We start from the raw sequence: 16,428 nt of genomic DNA, 5'->3' as shown, positions 1-16,428 counted from the left end.
TGCTGCACGGTGGGACGGTTCAGCCGGTCTTTGCAGAGCGAGATGAGCTTGCTTAGCTGCGGCTTATACATCGAGGAATTGAATGGCACACTGTTCTCGCGCAGCCAGTGCTCCAGCTTCGGCTTCCTGGCGCACGGCTTCGGTGGCATTTCCAGCGCTTTCTCGTAAAAGATGTCGTTGTGGACAACAACTAGCCAGTTCTCCGGCACGTTCGGTATCTCGTGCTCTTTGTGTGTGTGTCGTGTGTCCTCGTCGAAGTCGCCGCGGTTCAAGCGAAGACTCTTCTTCTCGTTGAGACAGTATTGTTTCTTATCACTGTCTGTGATGACCCAAAGGAAGCATGATCCGTTCAGCAGCCGACGGAGGTTGTCAAAGGTTCCTTGGAAGAAAATCTGCTCCTGGATCTTGATGAGAAGTTTACGTATTGTCAGTAATTCATGCTCGATGACGTGAAACGTGTGCACAAACGTTTTAGTATACCTTTCTCATAGTTATCAAGGTCGTTGGTGATATGCACTGTTCTCTTCTTGTACAGATAACGGTAATTCTTCTTAATTGCGTTCATCTCCCGGATGGCCTTTTTCACTAGGGAGACTTTCGTCGCGGAGATCGCGGCAGTGTTCTTCCACACGGTCTTCAAATCGTAGTTGTGAGCTTCCTCTGCTTCCCTCTACATGAACAGGAACACGCTGTTGATTAGTAGTAATACAGTGTGTTTACTGAGGGCGATAAATCATACACCGAATTTGTTAAACAGACACACTATATAATTAAACTTTGATTTATGGGGAGGCCATGCGTTTGTTCGGCCGCCACACTACTCCCCCACCGAGACCGTTGCTTGCTACGGTCGATAGTGTTTAGGCAATCGTACTTCTCGGCCACTGCGCGTCCTTTTAACGGTTGTCGGCTCAGCTGGGCGTATTTGTGTCGAACCGCTTGTGTTAAAGTTGGGACTGCTGTTGTCATCTTTTGTCATAAAAGCTGGTTTTAATCTGTCTATCGTTACAGTGTTAGTCTTGCCTTTTATAACTACAGTGGTACCTCGACACACGAGTTTAATTCGTTCCGCAACCTAGCTCGTATCTTGAATTACTCGTATCTCGAAACAAATTTCCCCATACAAAACAATTGAACTACCATTAATCCGTTCCGACCTCCAAAATGTCACCCCAGGTATTTTTGTTACGTGGTTTTGAATAATAAAAACGTATTTATAAATATCAAATATTTATTGTACAAATACAAAAAAGAGAATGTAAAGAAATAAAATAGATATCTTCACTGGTCTTTGCCTTTTTCGCTACATTTTTCTCGCTTTCACCTGTAGGCCGTTTAGAAAAAAACATGTCCAAGGAGGTTTGTTTCTTCCTCCCTCTCAAAATGTTCCGGAAATGAGTTAGGCAAGTGTCATTAAAAAGGTCAGATGCAGGACCTGTTGCTACTTTTTCTGGGTGTTTTTTTTTTTTCCACGAACTGTAAAACTCTCTTTCACATTCCTAAGATCTCCTTTATCTCACTTGTAGAAATAACCTCCTCCTCTGACTCCTCAAAACCAATTTCTTGCATAACCTCAGTATGCTGCTGTGACTGTAACTCTTGTATCTCCTCAGTCGTCAGTTCCTGGGTGTGCTCCTCGATGAGCTCGTTCACGTCTCTCTCTTCCACCTCTAGACCCATGGATTTCCCCAGAGATACAATCTCCTCCTCCACTGAAACACCGGGTTCCAATTCTTCATAGATCCTTTCAGCTACAGCTTCAAGCCACAGCTTTTTCCATGCAGGGGTCAAGGTCCTCGTTGTAACTCCCAATCAGGCCTGATCGATAATTTGTAGGCAAATCGCTATATTAAAGTGGTCCTTCCAGAACTCTCGAAGGGTGAGGTTTGTGCTCTCCGTCACTTCAAAGCAGCGCCGAGATAGATGCTTGGTGTATAGTTTTTTAAAATTAGAAATCACTTGCTAATCCTTGGGCTGCAGGATAGGAGTGGTGTTGGGTGGTAAGTAGAGAACCTTTATGAATTTTAACTCCTCGGGGATGTCATCTTCGAGGTATGGTAGATGAGCAGGGGCATTGTCGAGGATGAGAAGGGCTTGCACGGGTAGGTTGTTTTTCTGTAGACATTTCTTAACAGTAGGGCCGAAAACCAGGTTTACCCACTCCACAAAGAACTTCCTGGTGACCCATGCCTTCGGGTTCGACCTCCACATAACTTGCAGTTTTTCTTTCAAAATCTTATGTGATCTAAATGCTCTGGGGTTTTCCGAATGGTACACGAGCAGAGGCTTGATCTTGCAGTCGCCACTCGCATTGGCGCACAGTGCTAGAGTCAATCTGTCCTTCATAGGTTTGTGGCCCGGCATCATCTTCTCCTCTGCCGTTATATATGTTCTATTCGGTATCTTTTTCCAGAACAGCCCTGTCTCATCACAGTTGAAGACTTGCTGGGAGATGTATCCTTGGGCTTTTATTAGATCGGAAAATGTTTTAATGTAATTCTCAGCTGCCTTCAAATCTGAACATGCTGTCTCACCATGTCTGACAACGGAGTGAATGCCGCTCCTCTTTTTAAAATTCTCAAACCAGCCCCGGCTGGCTTTAAATGACTCTTCCGATGCCTCGTCAATGGAAGTCTGCGGGGTTTGCTTCAGCAAATCTCCTTAGATCGCTCTTGCCTTCTCGCAAATGATGGTCTGCGTCAAGGTATCTCCTTGGAGCTGCTTTTCTGTCACCCACACCATCACGGCTTGGACACATCGGCAATTATGAATCTCCATTTGAAAATTCTTCGCAAGCCCAAATCAAGCTGTAGAAATACTGAACATGAGACTAGAATATGGCGTAGTATTCATGTTAACTGGCTAGACTGCCTAGAATTGATACACAAAGAATTTTTACGACATCTAGAGAATTTAAAATTGTTGTTTCCTTATGGAGGCCCGCAATTTACATGTGGGCGGTGCAGGCCCGCGGGCCCACAGCGGCGACAGCGGCGGCCACGGGCCCTTCATCCTCGTCCTCGGAGTCGAAAAAAATGAAGCTATAGCCCTCGTGTCGTGTCGGATTCGCTATCCGAAGAGTCCAGACCGCGCAGCACTATGCGATCGGTCAGTTCGTCGATGTTCCGGTCGCTCTTCATGTATTCCTCCTCGATTTGCTTAGTCTTCCCAAATATTTCGAAAAACTCGCAGGTGTTCTGTACCTCTTCGAGCCTGCACCGGATTACCTCGTTGGCCATCTTCCTTTCAAATCTGACGTTCTGCATGGCGACGAGGTCTTCCGCCAGCGCCCAAACTTCGTCCATCGGGTTGAGGTCGGGTTGATGCGGGGACGGCAGCACGGGGACGTTGGCGTCCTTGAACATCTGCTGCACGGTGGGACGGTTCAGCCGGTCTTTGCAGAGCGAGATGAGCTTGCTTAGCTGCGGCTTATACATCGAGGAATTGAATGGCACACTGTTCTCGCGCAGCCAGTGCTCCAGCTTCGGCTTCCTGACGCACGGCTTCGGTGGCATTTCCAGCGCTTTCTCGTAAAAGATGTCGTTGTGGACAACAACTAGCCAGTTCTCCGGCACGTTCGGTATCTCGTGCTCTTTGTGTGTGTGTCGTGTGTCCTCGTCGAAGTCGCCGCGGTTCAAGCGAAGACTCTTCTTCTCGTTGAGACAGTATTGTTTCTTATCACTGTCTGTGATGACCCAAAGGAAGCATGATCCGTTCAGCAGCCGACGGAGGTTGTCAAAGGTTCCTTGGAAGAAAATCTGCTCCTGGATCTTGATGAGAAGTTTACGTATTGTCAGTAATTCATGCTCGATGACGTGAAACGTGTGCACAAACGTTTTAGTATACCTTTCTCATAGTTATCAAGGTCGTTGGTGATATGCACTGTTCTCTTCTTGTACAGATAACGGTAATTCTTCTTAATTGCGTTCATCTCCCGGATGGCCTTTTTCACTAGGGAGACTTTCGTCGCGGAGATCGCGGCAGTGTTCTTCCACACGGTCTTCAAATCGTAGTTGTGAGCTTCCACTGCTTCCCTCTTCATGAACAGGAACACGCTGTTGATTAGTAGTAATACAGTGTGTTTACTGAGGGCGATAAATCATACACCGAATTTGTTAAACAGACACACTATATAATTAAACTTTGATTTACAATATTAATCAGTACATCAATACACAGTCCTTAAACATTTATAAACAATAACAATCGCGAGAGCGGACCGAAAGTAAACTGCGCGTGTTCTCAGCGCCGCCGTACGTTTCTCACTACCGCGCGTGGCGCGGGGTGCGCGCGGGGGGAACGCCGGCCGCCGTTCGCTCGAGGGTCGTGACCTTGTGCATGTTATAATCATTTACACCGACCGCGGCAAGAATGGGGAGGCCATGCGTTTGTTCGGCCGCTACAATAAGTTTGATTTAGGTCGGCATTAAATGTGCAAGCGGTCAACAAGAGGCGAGCACTTGCACTTTGGAGATAACTGCGCACGAACAGTGTCAACAATGAGAGTGGTGCGCCGGGAACGCTGCGCTCGGCCGATGGTCAGTCATGATCTGCCGATTGGCGCATCAGCGCCGCCGTTTTAAGCAAAATTTCTGTCTGTTTCATAGCTTGTATGATGTCATATCTCTTTGATCGAAAAAAATGTAACAACGTAGATGACAGTTCCTATTTTATACAAAGTTAAATATATAAAAGTGCAGTGTCTGTTTGTAATATTAAAAAAAGCGCTGTTTACTACACGCATAAGAATACATACGAGGGTCAAACTGAAAGTTCGTAGAAAATCAAAAACTAAGCATTCTAGCAAGTTATTAGTTTTATTATAACTTTTCAAAATAGCGTCCATTTACATCAATACATCGCTGCATTCGATGGAACCATTGAGAAAAGCACCTTGCCCACTCGGCCTTAGGGGTCTCTTCGACGGCGTTTTGAAACGCAGCCACTGCTTCTTCGGCGTCCATAAAATGTTTTCCTCGAAGTTTTTCTTTTATTTTCGGGAATAAATAAAAATCGCAGGGTGCGAGGTCGGGGCTATACGGCGGGTGACCCAGTAATTCCACGTCTGAGGTCGCCAAATAGTCGATCGTTTGCCTGGCGGTGTGCGACGAGGCATTGTCGTGATGAAGGAGGATCCTGTTGCGAGGTCGTTTCTCTCGAACTTTTCTAAGACGAGTGGCAAACAGTTGTTAGTGTACCACTCTGCATTAACCGTTTTCTGATCCTCTAAGACAACTGTCGCGTAATGACCTGTCTTTCCGAAGAACGAGGCCACCATCTTTTTTCCAACACTTCGACCTCTCTTCAATTTAGTTGGCAACTCTTCGGAAGGAAACACCCACTGAGCAGACTGTCTTTTGGTTTCCGAATCATAACAGTAAATCCAGCTTTCGTCACCCGTTAGTATGTCGAACACAGCATTTGAGTCACCTCCGTTAAATTTTTGGATCATTTCTCGGCACCAATCAACACGGCGGAGTTTTTGAGCCTCGGTCAAATTATGCGGTATCCAGCGGGCACAAAGCTTCCTGACCGCTAAATGTTCATGGAGGATTTTATGCACTTGACTCATACCTATGCCTAGACTTGTCCGAATCTGCTGATAGGTCACTCTTTTGTCAGTCTCTATCATACGCCGCACAACACTGATATTGTCTTCAGTCGTCGCTGTAGAAGGCCGTCCCTCACGCAAATCATCGGTGAGATTAGTTCGACCACGTTTGAATTCATTAAACCAGTTGTAAACTGTGGCACGAGATGGGGCTTCATCGTGAAAAGCCAATCGAAGTCTATCATAACTTTCTTGTTGACTTATATGACATCGAAAGTCATAAAAAATCATTGCACGAAAATTTTCTCGGCTTAAATTCATTCTGACGTGCACAGACAATTTTCAATTTGCCGCCAAATCGTAAAACAAATGACAAATGAATGAAATGTATACTCAATATTATTGGTAAAGAGTTCTATTTTCAAAATTTAAACTTATTTTTTTAATATAATGCTTTTAAGTTGCCAGTTCTAAAAACTTTCAGTTTGGCCCTCGTATATGGTACGTATACCAAAACAAGACTTTTTTTTTAATTTTTGTCTGTCTGTCTATCCGATTGCTCCGGATTAATCGGCTCTGCAACAGCTAAAAAGATTTTGACGGGACTAAAACTGGCAGGTACCTGATGCTATAAGTAGTAACTTTCTTTGCTTATTCTTAAACGAAAAAAAAACTAAAATTTTTTGAAATCCACGCGGACAAACACGCGGGCATAGCCAGTTAAGAAAATTCAATTTGGTAAATTGATTTCTAATATAAAAGTAAGAATTGTTCGTGTGCTCATAAAGTTTAAGTAATGAAGGTCACTGAAGTTACTAAAGGCTCAAGTTTGTTATGGCTGCTATCTTACAGGGAAGCAATACTTCAGTTTCAATCTGCCAGTTATAAGAATGTGTAAGAACTAACGTAAATAATTCGAACATTGCGATCCATTAATCATAAAAGTAACTATGTCGAATAAAAAGTTACTTTAGTATAATCCAAGTAAATAAATTCCAAAGCTAAGAACACCAGCCAAGGAATTGTGATTAGTCTATAGACTGTCGAAGACTACCGTCGTCTCTTTTGCGAACTGCGTGAGGAAGGCATCTCCTTCCACATGTACGCCCTCCCGGGGGATAAACGCCTTCGGGTCGGTACCTGCGGCCTACCACTCGAAATAGAGATCTTCGGCGTCATCGAAGATCTCATAAAGCGGGTCTCTCCATAAGAAAAAGGAAAAGGAAAGAAAATCTTCGACCTTCAGGAGGTCTGTTTTCTATCAGGGATCTCTTTAGATGCCCCGCATCATAAAGGCATCGTAGGCAGTGCCACAGATGCCAGCTCTACGGGCATGCTGCCCGAAATTGTTTTTCCCGCCCTCGACGCGTTACTGTTTTCGTCCCGCGGTTACGGAGACTACGCCATTGTGTGTACTCTGTAAAAACGAAACCCACTACAACCAATACAGGGGTTGTCTTCAGGCGCCTAAAAACGCCGTACATGCTGCCCCCGCGCCCCGCCTACCTCCTTCCTAAGGACGCCGCCTGATCGGCCTGTTCCGCTCCCGCGGGGAAGGGGGGAAAGGGAAGTAGGACGAGAAAAAGGGGGTAGGGATTTCGCAGTGGGAAACTTTTACTCCTCCCCCTTCGTCTCCGGCTACCTAAGCTTGGGCAAAGCCACTCGAGGGGCAAGCCCGGGTTCCCCGTTCTCGCTTCTTCGGCGGCTCACTCGGAGCAACCGAAAGCCGCCAAGTCCCATGCCGGATCCCCATCGCTTGCCGAAGAACTTAAAATCCTCGCATAGTACCTTTCCAATATAGACCTCCTCGAGGTCTGTATACTTGCCGCGAAACTCCGCAAAGCCTCCGGTCCTTCGGTACGCTTTCTCTGTGTCGCAGAGCATTTGGTGCTAAGGGCGGCGCCCTTAAAGCGGAATTTAAATAAATTCCGCGCCCCGTTTCAACGTCAGAACGTTCGCATCCCATCGAGTCCCCGTCTGGCACTATGCATCGTACAGTCATCACAGTTATACTCACGACAAGGCGACTGCGCCCGCCTAACCCGCGTTAAAGCTTGGGCGGGCTGGAGAGGCCCGTGTCGTTCCCGACCGCCGAGCTGTTCTCGCTCACTCATGTCATGTCACTCATTCACTACACTATACACGTACACGGGTATAGCTCCTCTTCGTACGTGCGTCTTCGTTGTAACTAGGGTACGATCATCCAGCGTAAATTTTTAGTCCGCGGGCCTCCTGTTCCCGCGGACTCAATTTCGATTAAGCTGTAAAAAGCAAATACAATGTAAATAAATCACTCACAGTTGACTTCGATAGCTCTAGCGGACGCATGCCTCGTCCGCATGCTTCTCGCGATGAGCATTGCTACAATGCACGACAACTGGATAGCGTGCTTCGACTGTCCACTACGTATATCTACAGATCAAGGTCGACAGTTCGAGTATGCATTGTTCAAAGCACTTATGGGAAAAGTTCGGCATCACGAGACTGCGCACTACGGCATTCCATCCGCAGTCTAACGGGCAGATTAGAGAGGTGGCACCGCATTATGAAGGCCGCGCTTATGGCGCGTAATGCCCCAGTCAAATGGTCGGACGAGTTACCTACCTTACTATTTGATTTACGCACCGCCTTACGGGACGACAACAACTTCAGCTCAGCGTTGATGACCTACGGAGCTACATTGCGCATACCATCGGATTTCTACGTGCGACAGCTCACAGAAACAGTGGCCTTACAGAGCCAACGGCACGATCCCGTTCTAACTAACGACATACGTTCATTTATCAAGACTTGGCAGTATTGTTGAAAGTATTGTAGCGCTACGGCAAGTGTTTTAAAATAGAGATGCTACCTCGTACTACAATCGTCTCATTAGGCAGACTCTAGCCGGCCTACATCTGTAACGAGCCTACAAGTGAAGCTGACTCAAATTAACTGCTACAGCACCTGCGAGCACTAGTGATGCTGATCCAACTACCACAAATAACAACTACGTGACTACAAGTGAAAGAGCAGTCAAAAAAAATGTACGCTTCGCTTAGGGGCGACTGATGCGGTAGCTCCGCGCGCATACGCTGTTCGCATACAACTGAGGACCGGTTTGTATTGTTTCTGGAGAAGTTGTTGCTGTTAGCCTTGCGGCTTTTACAGCTTCATCTGTGTGAGTTCACGGAACGGAGGGGTCCGTGAACTTTAAAACTTAACAAAGTTTGAGTGTCGGAACTCGTATCAGAGACGGTGGTGAGACTTATGGAGAGCGACGACGATGATGCTCAGGAACACGGGAACAACCTAGGAACAACCTGGTCGGCCCCTCGAAGACACAGTCGGTCGCGGATGGACCGGTTTCTTGCGAGCGCGCGTTTTATACGGCGCTCTCTTTTTATGGCGTGCGAGAGGGACACTGGATGGAGCGCCCTCAATCGCATAGATTAGGTGCCTGCCTATTGGCGGACGTGGTTTGTAAGCTTAATTTTAATTGGTGTACATAATTTAGTTGGTAAGTTAGTTTTGTATAAATAGAAATCATTTTTGTAAATAAATCATTATCAATCGAGTTATCTTTCCTTAAACACACAACACTAAAAGTTTTTGCACGTATTTCTAATCGCCATGCAAAATGATTATTCTAAAACATGTTACATTAATTTATTTTTTACTATTTAAGTTCTAAACCCGAAGAATACTGACACAAATTCAATGAATATACAGGATGATAGGTTATAAAAGTAAAAGTTTTAAAGAGGAGATATATAGCAGTTTTGCTGTCAATTAATATATGGTACATCCTGTCCAAATTATAATATAATAGGAAATTTTTTTTATCATTCTTTCTTTTTCATCATTTTAATTACAAGAGCACTGGTAGCACAGCGGTAGAGGACTGAGACTGGCGATCGCAGGTCGCGAGTTCGATTCCCGGGAAAAATATCATATATTTTCAGTTTGTGCATTAATTATGTAGGATTGTCACTGCTCATGAACAAGTTTACAAAGAAAGGACAGCGGCGTTCCCAGCGTACCATACTATCACACTGCGACCGTCTACCCGCCTGCCAAACTTGGCGTTTATGGTATATCCTCCCATAGATATCGTCGGAGAAACCGTGTGCCTTGTAGTGAGTGTCTATGTGCTGAAACAATTGGAACGCAATAGGCCAGTGATTCCTAAAGTGGTCTATATCGACCCCTAGGGGTCTATGACAATCTGCAAGGAGTCTACGTCAGCGAAAAAAAATTTAGGGGTCCATGAAATGAAAATGGGGGTCCACGATAGTAGATCTCAACACATACACTGATATTTACTATTTACTTACATCATACTATCTTATAATATCAAAAAATTTACATTATTTATAAAAGTACCTATGAAGTAAAAAAAATATTACATATGTTTATAAAATTGTGTAAGTTGTAGGATGTTGGTATTCGCTTTGTGGTCGCAATACATTTTGAACTTGTAAAAACCTGAGAGTCGCAGTCTCAGAGCTTCGCTACCTTGCACTGACTTGTTCAATTCGTCACTCTATAAATACGAATGTAGGACAGATACGTTTATTCGTTTCCTGAATCTTGAAAAGGAAAGTGCTAAGAAAATATTTTAAAAAATATAAAAAGATAGTATATCACACTAATTATAGTGAGTCAGTGTTATTTTGTTTGAGTGCTGGAGAAAAGTAAGTACATGATTTTTTATTAAATTTCAGTTTTGTACTCGTAGTTAGCAAAGATAGATAAATTACGCCAATCATGACTTCAGTTATTAGTTGTTTAATATTCAATCATGCAAAATTACACGAGTACTCCTCAATAGTTTCTTTTTGAAAGTTTTAGCAATCGGTATTATAATTACAGTGCAATCTCCGTAATTCGAGATAATTGTTGCAAGAAGATGTTCGAATTATGAAATGTTTTCGGAAAAATCAAAAAATATTTTTATTGTACAGCTGCTGAATTTTCTGTCTTATTCAAAAATTTAATTTTGCCCACAGATGACTGATGCCATGTCCGAATCTAAAAAGAAATGTAGACAGTACAGCGTTGATTGTTTGAAATTTGCTTCATTCCATCATTGCCGGACAAACAATTGCCTATGTGCCTTTTATGCAACAAAGTTTTGGGCAATGACGCTATGAAACCATCTAAACTGCAAGACCATCTGAGAAGATGCCACCCTGATAAAACAGAGAAAGATTTGAAATACTTCCAAACACTCAAAGATAAACTACAGATGAGACCTACACTGGACAGAATGTTCGCTTCGACGTCACAAAGAAATGATGATGGTTTGCGGGCGTCTTACAATATTTCGTTACTTATAACAAAATCCGGAAAACCGCATACTATCGGAGAGAAGTTAATTTTGCCAGCCGTTGAAGAGGTTTTAAAAACTGTTTTACACAAACCTGCATCTGATATCATTAAAAGAATTCCCTTAAGCAACAATACTGTTGAAAGACGTATTGATGAAATGAGTTCTGATATTGAAAGCTTCTTATGTAATTATTTGCAAACGACCCATTTCTCTATACAACCGGACGAGTCAACTTTACCTGATAATGCAGCATTATTATTGGCATAAGTTTGTTTTATTATGAATCCAGAAATCTACGAAGAACTGCTCTTCGCAAGAACTTTGATAACCCACACTAAAGGTGAATCAATATTTCATGTTTTGAAGGATTACTTCATTGAAAAAGCAATTCCTTTATCAAATATAATATCAGTAGCTACAGATGGAGCACCTGCCATGGTTGGACGTTATCGTGGATTTATAAGCTATTTAAAACAAAATGTGTCAGGGGTGTTAGCAATACATTGCGTCATCCATCGACAACATGTTTGACAAGATTTCTTGCACTTTTTGAGACTATTTTAGAATTTCTGGATACTAAAGATAAAATTTAACGAAAATTTAATGAAGACGAAAACAGACATCGCCTATTTAACATGTACATACATACATATATATATTTATATTTATACATATATATTTTTTATATATACATATATATACACTAATAATAAATAAGTTATAATACATATTACGGTATAATACCTTGTTGTTGATAGTGCTGAACCATGTGCTGAGTTTGTTGTTGTTGTTGTTAAATCAGCTGCTGTTGTTGCTAGAATTAAAAATATTAAAAAATTGTTTATACAAGAGAATAAAATTTAAATGAATTTAATTTGAAATAAAAAATGACATTTTATATTTCAAACTAAAAATATAATGCAAATTGAACTATTAAAAATAAGTTAAATAAAAAAAATGGTATTACAACGGTAACATGCATGTCTTGCTGCTGCAATAGTGCTTGCTGTTGAAGGTTCTTACTGATCGTCTGCTTGTCCTGGACGCTGCTAATTTGTGTCATCTGACCGCTCGAGTTCATAACCAGAAGTCTGCAAAAATAATTAGTATTTACCTAAAATAATAGCAAGTGGCTAGAATTGTCTAGGATGCCCTCGTCAAGGATGACACGTATTTTGTTCACTGTCAACGTCTTGTCCAGCTACTTTCGTTGGCACCGTTAGGTATAAGACAGCTGGCTAAACACCCATTTAAGCATTGTTTTATAAAAAAAACACTACGTAATGTAATACACTTAACAGTGTTTGCCTGAACCAATGAACTGAAATAAAATTAGACTAAGCTCCCATATAATGCCATCCTTAAATTAAAAGAAATGAGTATTTCAAATCCGCACTGTTCAAAGAAGTGCCCACAAACTCGGACTATCTTTTTTGTGGTTGCTTATACAACTCCGATTGACATTCTTTTCGCTCCAAAGTGAGCACATACTGGAACGATTCCTGGTTCAAGTGGAAGCGGTTGATCTTTAGCATGTCTGTCGAATCTGTGAGGATATCCTTTGCAAATGTATGTGTATAATACTGACGGTTGTTGTGCTGTTGAATTTGGTGCTGCGTCTTATTAATCTGGTTGGCAGCGTTCTGCTCGGATCCAGGTGCTGGAGACGTGACGCATTCCTTCCTGCGGTGCTTGCCCTGGAATTCGAAAAACAATACAGCATTGCTTATTATTTTCAAAATGAATATGTATCACATAAATAAAATCTATTTTTAATATTTTTTTATATTGCTAACACTGCTGTCCAAGAGATATTTGCAGATTCTGCCGATTTGCGGTGGCGGGGCGCAGAGGGCACTTTGTCTAAGACCTTTTTTAAGGTGGAGAAGCTCGAGGGCTCCTTAGAAAGCCTTAACTTGGTCAGCTTGTGATGTGCTACATCTTTGCCCTCTATTATTAACTCAAAGAATATTTTAATAATATATTTTAATAATAATAGAAAAAAAAGCTTTTTGAAGCTACCACACCCGTCTGAGCAAATCGGTGTGGAGTTCTCCTGCCTGGAGGTAGGTGAGGAGGCTGCTCAACTTGCCACCGCGGCTGCCGATCTGGTAATTTATACCGACGGCAGCCGCATAGAGGACAAGGTGGGTGCGGCGTTCTGTGTCATGCAGGGCGCCGCACAGAAGTACAGCAAAAAACTCAAGTTATGAGTAATGCGCCATCTCAGTCGTCAAGCGGCAGCTTAGACTGGAAACGCTCGACGAATGGAATAGGAGGTATGTGGAAGGAGAGACGGCTTCGGTAACGAGAATATTTTTCCCGAATGCCACGCAGTCCTATCGCGTGCTCCGCAAAGTCGAGGTGGACGCGGTCTTGGCCCAGCTCTTCACGGGGCACGGGGTGTTCTCTGAGTACCTTCACAGGTTCAAGCTCAAGGAGGACCCCTCGTGCTACTGCGAACCGGGCGTGGGCCAGACCGTGGCCCACCTTGTGGCCTATTGTCCCGCACATGTAGGAATGCGCAGTGCCCTGGAAACGTCGACTAAACTGAAAGTAAATATGTAAAACATCGCCTTGATGATGGGCGTTTTTGTACACATTCAATGCTCAATATTTATACTTCTACTGTTTCCATACTATGGTTGTCTGTAAGAGATTGCCTCGTGTGATAAGACCGCTAATTGTCCTATTTTGTATAGTATTATGAAACTATTAAAATGTATCCCAATGTGTAGAATAAAGGATGATAAATAAAAATAAATAAATAAAGGAACATTCTGGCATGTATTTCTGTAAGAAGAATAATGGTATATTTCATTTTCTTTAGGCTCGACCCTTGGCATGCAACAAGGTACTTTGCCTGTTGGCTCTGTAGCACAGACCCTGTCCATGACTGGACTTCCAAAAACCGTATCCATGGTGCAGCAAGTTCATCCGGTAAGTGTTTTTATAAATTTATCATAAGAATGTGATATAAACGATACTTGATATAATGTAATAATGAATCGTTTCAACTCGGGGGTATGGCGCAAGCTGGAACCCTGGTCGGACAGCTCAATACTAATCAAACACCGCAGAGCTCCATTGCCCAGGCACAGACGTTACAACAGCAGCCGCAGGTGATTCTCTATTTCTTCAAAAAAAAAAAAAAAAATTAGCGCTGTCCTCCGCTCTGTGCCACATTACAATGAACGTGGCTTTTAATATCGCCGTCCCGTTTTATACCGTGTGAACCTAACACTTAGTTTAGCGTAATGGGAATGCCTGTAACATAAATAAATAGCGTTGCCAGATATGGAATTTTAATTTAAGTTTCTATCCAAATATTTGCACATAATGCACTGTTTCATATTTATTAATCAACATTTTGATTTTTAATTACAGCGATATGTTTTATAAAGGCCCATCGATCAGATTTGCCATAAATACTTTATTTACGCTAAAACTTCATGGTTGTCGGATCATTTAAAATTGAAAGCAATTATTTTGACTGAATAGTGTTCGCAGTTAAAAATGCAAACATATCTGGTTGACCTGATTTGACAATTAAACTTAAAAAAAAATTAGCAAACTGTTTGCTATTGTGTGACCCTAGACACGCTTTCGCTTTATGGTTGTGTGGGTTAATACAAGTGTGAGGTGTCTTTTTTTACCTCTCACAACATAAAGAACAACCTATGGCTCGGCTCTTAACAGGTTACCTTTGTCGTTAGGTCTTTGGTACGGGAGTGGTTGAATTCATTATTCTCCTTATTGTATGTAATATTTGTTACTATTATAGTGTGTGTGTTTTTGTTACTATTATAGTTTAAAATATTAATATAAACCATTCTTGGTTATTGTGCAGTGTTGTTAAGGGACTTGACTACCTTCTGAAATATGGGATTTTGATACACTTGTGCGTTGTATTCTGTTACATTTTTTACAAAAAGCTGGCTATCACTTTTTTCATAGCTAACACTTCACCAAACTATCACTGAACCCACATTGTACTCTGTTGACTAATTATGAAGCTTCTTTAGAGCTGCCACATAAACATCTCTTATAGGCTATAAATCATCTTTTGAAATATATGCAACGTCGTTCTAGGTGCTATCTACATCACCAAAGAAAAAATATATAGGACAGCATTACTTTAACGAATATGAGGACCTTATACTGTCACTACTTTAATCATTGATCACCTTTTTCTTGTGAACACATTGACATCTAGATCATTTCTCCCACAAACAATGAAGGGTCCATTGTGCACATTAATAGCCTGGTACACAAAACTTTGACTAATACCAAGTGTAAGGATGGTTTTAAAAATTGTCTTTAGCGCCATTGCCACTTTATGTAATACACACAATGATTCAGTTTTCTTTATCACTGTATTCCATTTTATTGTTACAAAATATTTTACAATATATTGACCCAAAACGAAAAAAGAAAGCACACAATTATATAAAAAAGACACATTCCTAATTCAAAAGAAATATTTTGTTCATTTTTTATTATGATAGTATTATATTTATGGCTGGACTAAGCACTAAGTATTATATGTGATTATGTAGAGTGAAAAGGATTTTTTATATAACATATATGATGGATATGGTAATAAACGGTGGTGAAACGTAATAAACGGATGAAATTGAGAAAATCCTAATTTATTGTTCACACAACCACTGTACAAAGGTAGGCGCGTCGGAGCGAGAGTTTATTACGGCGGGCTTGCTGTACTGTTTCTGAAGAAGTTGTTGCTGTTAGCCTTGCGGCTTTTACAGCTTCATCTGTATGAGTTCACGGAACGGAGGGGTCCGTGAACTTAAAACTTAACAAAGTTTGAGTGTCGGAACTCGTATCAGGGTTTGGTGGTGAGACGTTGGTGGAGGGCGACGAAGACAAAGCTCTGGAACTCAGGAACATCCCAGTCGGTTCTTCGCAAACACAAATCCGTCGCGACCTTGCTGGCCGGTAGAACGCACGGTTAGTGCGCGTGTGTGATCGGTGTTGCTGGAGTGTAATGCACGAGGAGTTGTGTGATAACGGCAGCGTGGACCACTCGGCAATCTAAGGTAGGATACTGATCCTACCTCGGATCGCCCGCGCTGTTCGCGGCGGCGACGCCGGGAGGCCGGCGCCGTTTATTTATCGGACGGTGAGAGGTGTGGTGCTTGGTTTTCGTACATCGCACGCGTGTTTTCATGCGGTGGGAGGTTGCCAGTGGAGTGGTTGATGTGATGGGGGAGTTCGTGCTTGTAGAGCTGCGAATGACTGAAGAGTGAGGTGTGTGGTGAGTGGGTTGTGTGAACCCTGTAATAGGATCCGCGAGGACATCTTTAGAACGCCTCACGAGGTTTCTGAAGGAGGAACCGGGGTTGTAGCGGGTTGAATCCGCTATGAGAGGGTTGGGGTGGGCAGAGGCCTTCTCGAAGTATGCTTTGGAGCATGCTTGGAAAAACTCTTGCACGGTTTCAAGCTTGAGGTCACTGTGAATGTCTATATTGCGTTGGAACCATCTAGCACTGGTAGCGAGCCTGGTGAAGCGATTCTGCAGCAACTGTAGGGGACGTAAAAC

General features: G+C 42.6%; 2 protein-coding genes across 5 annotated transcripts; both read right to left on the bottom strand.

The window, feature by feature from the left end:
- Positions 1–1,962: 1,962 nt before the first annotated feature.
- LOC137927618 (tigger transposable element-derived protein 1-like) lies at positions 1,963–2,742 on the bottom strand. The gene is made up of 2 exons (XM_068771371.1): positions 2,677–2,742; positions 1,963–2,634 (listed from the first exon to the last, which is right to left on the bottom strand). The coding sequence occupies exons 1-2, from the start codon at positions 2,740–2,742 to the stop codon at positions 1,963–1,965; spliced, it is 738 nt and encodes a 245-aa protein (XP_068627472.1).
- On the bottom strand, positions 2,655–14,872 carry LOC137927628 (uncharacterized). 4 transcript variants are annotated; one of them, XM_068771382.1, is made up of 5 exons: positions 12,893–14,872; positions 12,454–12,562; positions 11,833–11,956; positions 11,610–11,679; positions 2,655–4,055 (listed from the first exon to the last, which is right to left on the bottom strand). In XM_068771382.1, the coding sequence occupies exon 5, from the start codon at positions 3,513–3,515 to the stop codon at positions 3,042–3,044; it is 474 nt and encodes a 157-aa protein (XP_068627483.1). In that variant the 5' UTR covers positions 3,516–4,055; positions 11,610–11,679; positions 11,833–11,956; positions 12,454–12,562; positions 12,893–14,872; the 3' UTR covers positions 2,655–3,041. The 4 variants fall into 4 exon arrangements, with proteins under 4 accessions (XP_068627483.1, XP_068627482.1, XP_068627484.1 ...); XM_068771381.1 differs by lacking the exon at positions 12,893–14,872 and having other exon boundaries at positions 12,454–12,836; XM_068771383.1 differs by lacking the exon at positions 12,893–14,872 and having other exon boundaries at positions 11,889–11,956; positions 12,454–12,836.
- Positions 14,873–16,428: the final 1,556 nt, after the last annotated feature.

This window comes from Battus philenor, unplaced genomic scaffold, assembly GCF_028537555.1.
Source record: "Battus philenor isolate CCGP_79_NKW_IND1 unplaced genomic scaffold, ilBatPhil1.0.hap1 SCAF_35, whole genome shotgun sequence".
NCBI lineage: Eukaryota > Metazoa > Arthropoda > Insecta > Lepidoptera > Papilionidae > Battus > Battus philenor.
Note: the sequence above shows the minus strand (reverse complement) of the source record. Positions and strands in the feature narration are given on the sequence as shown.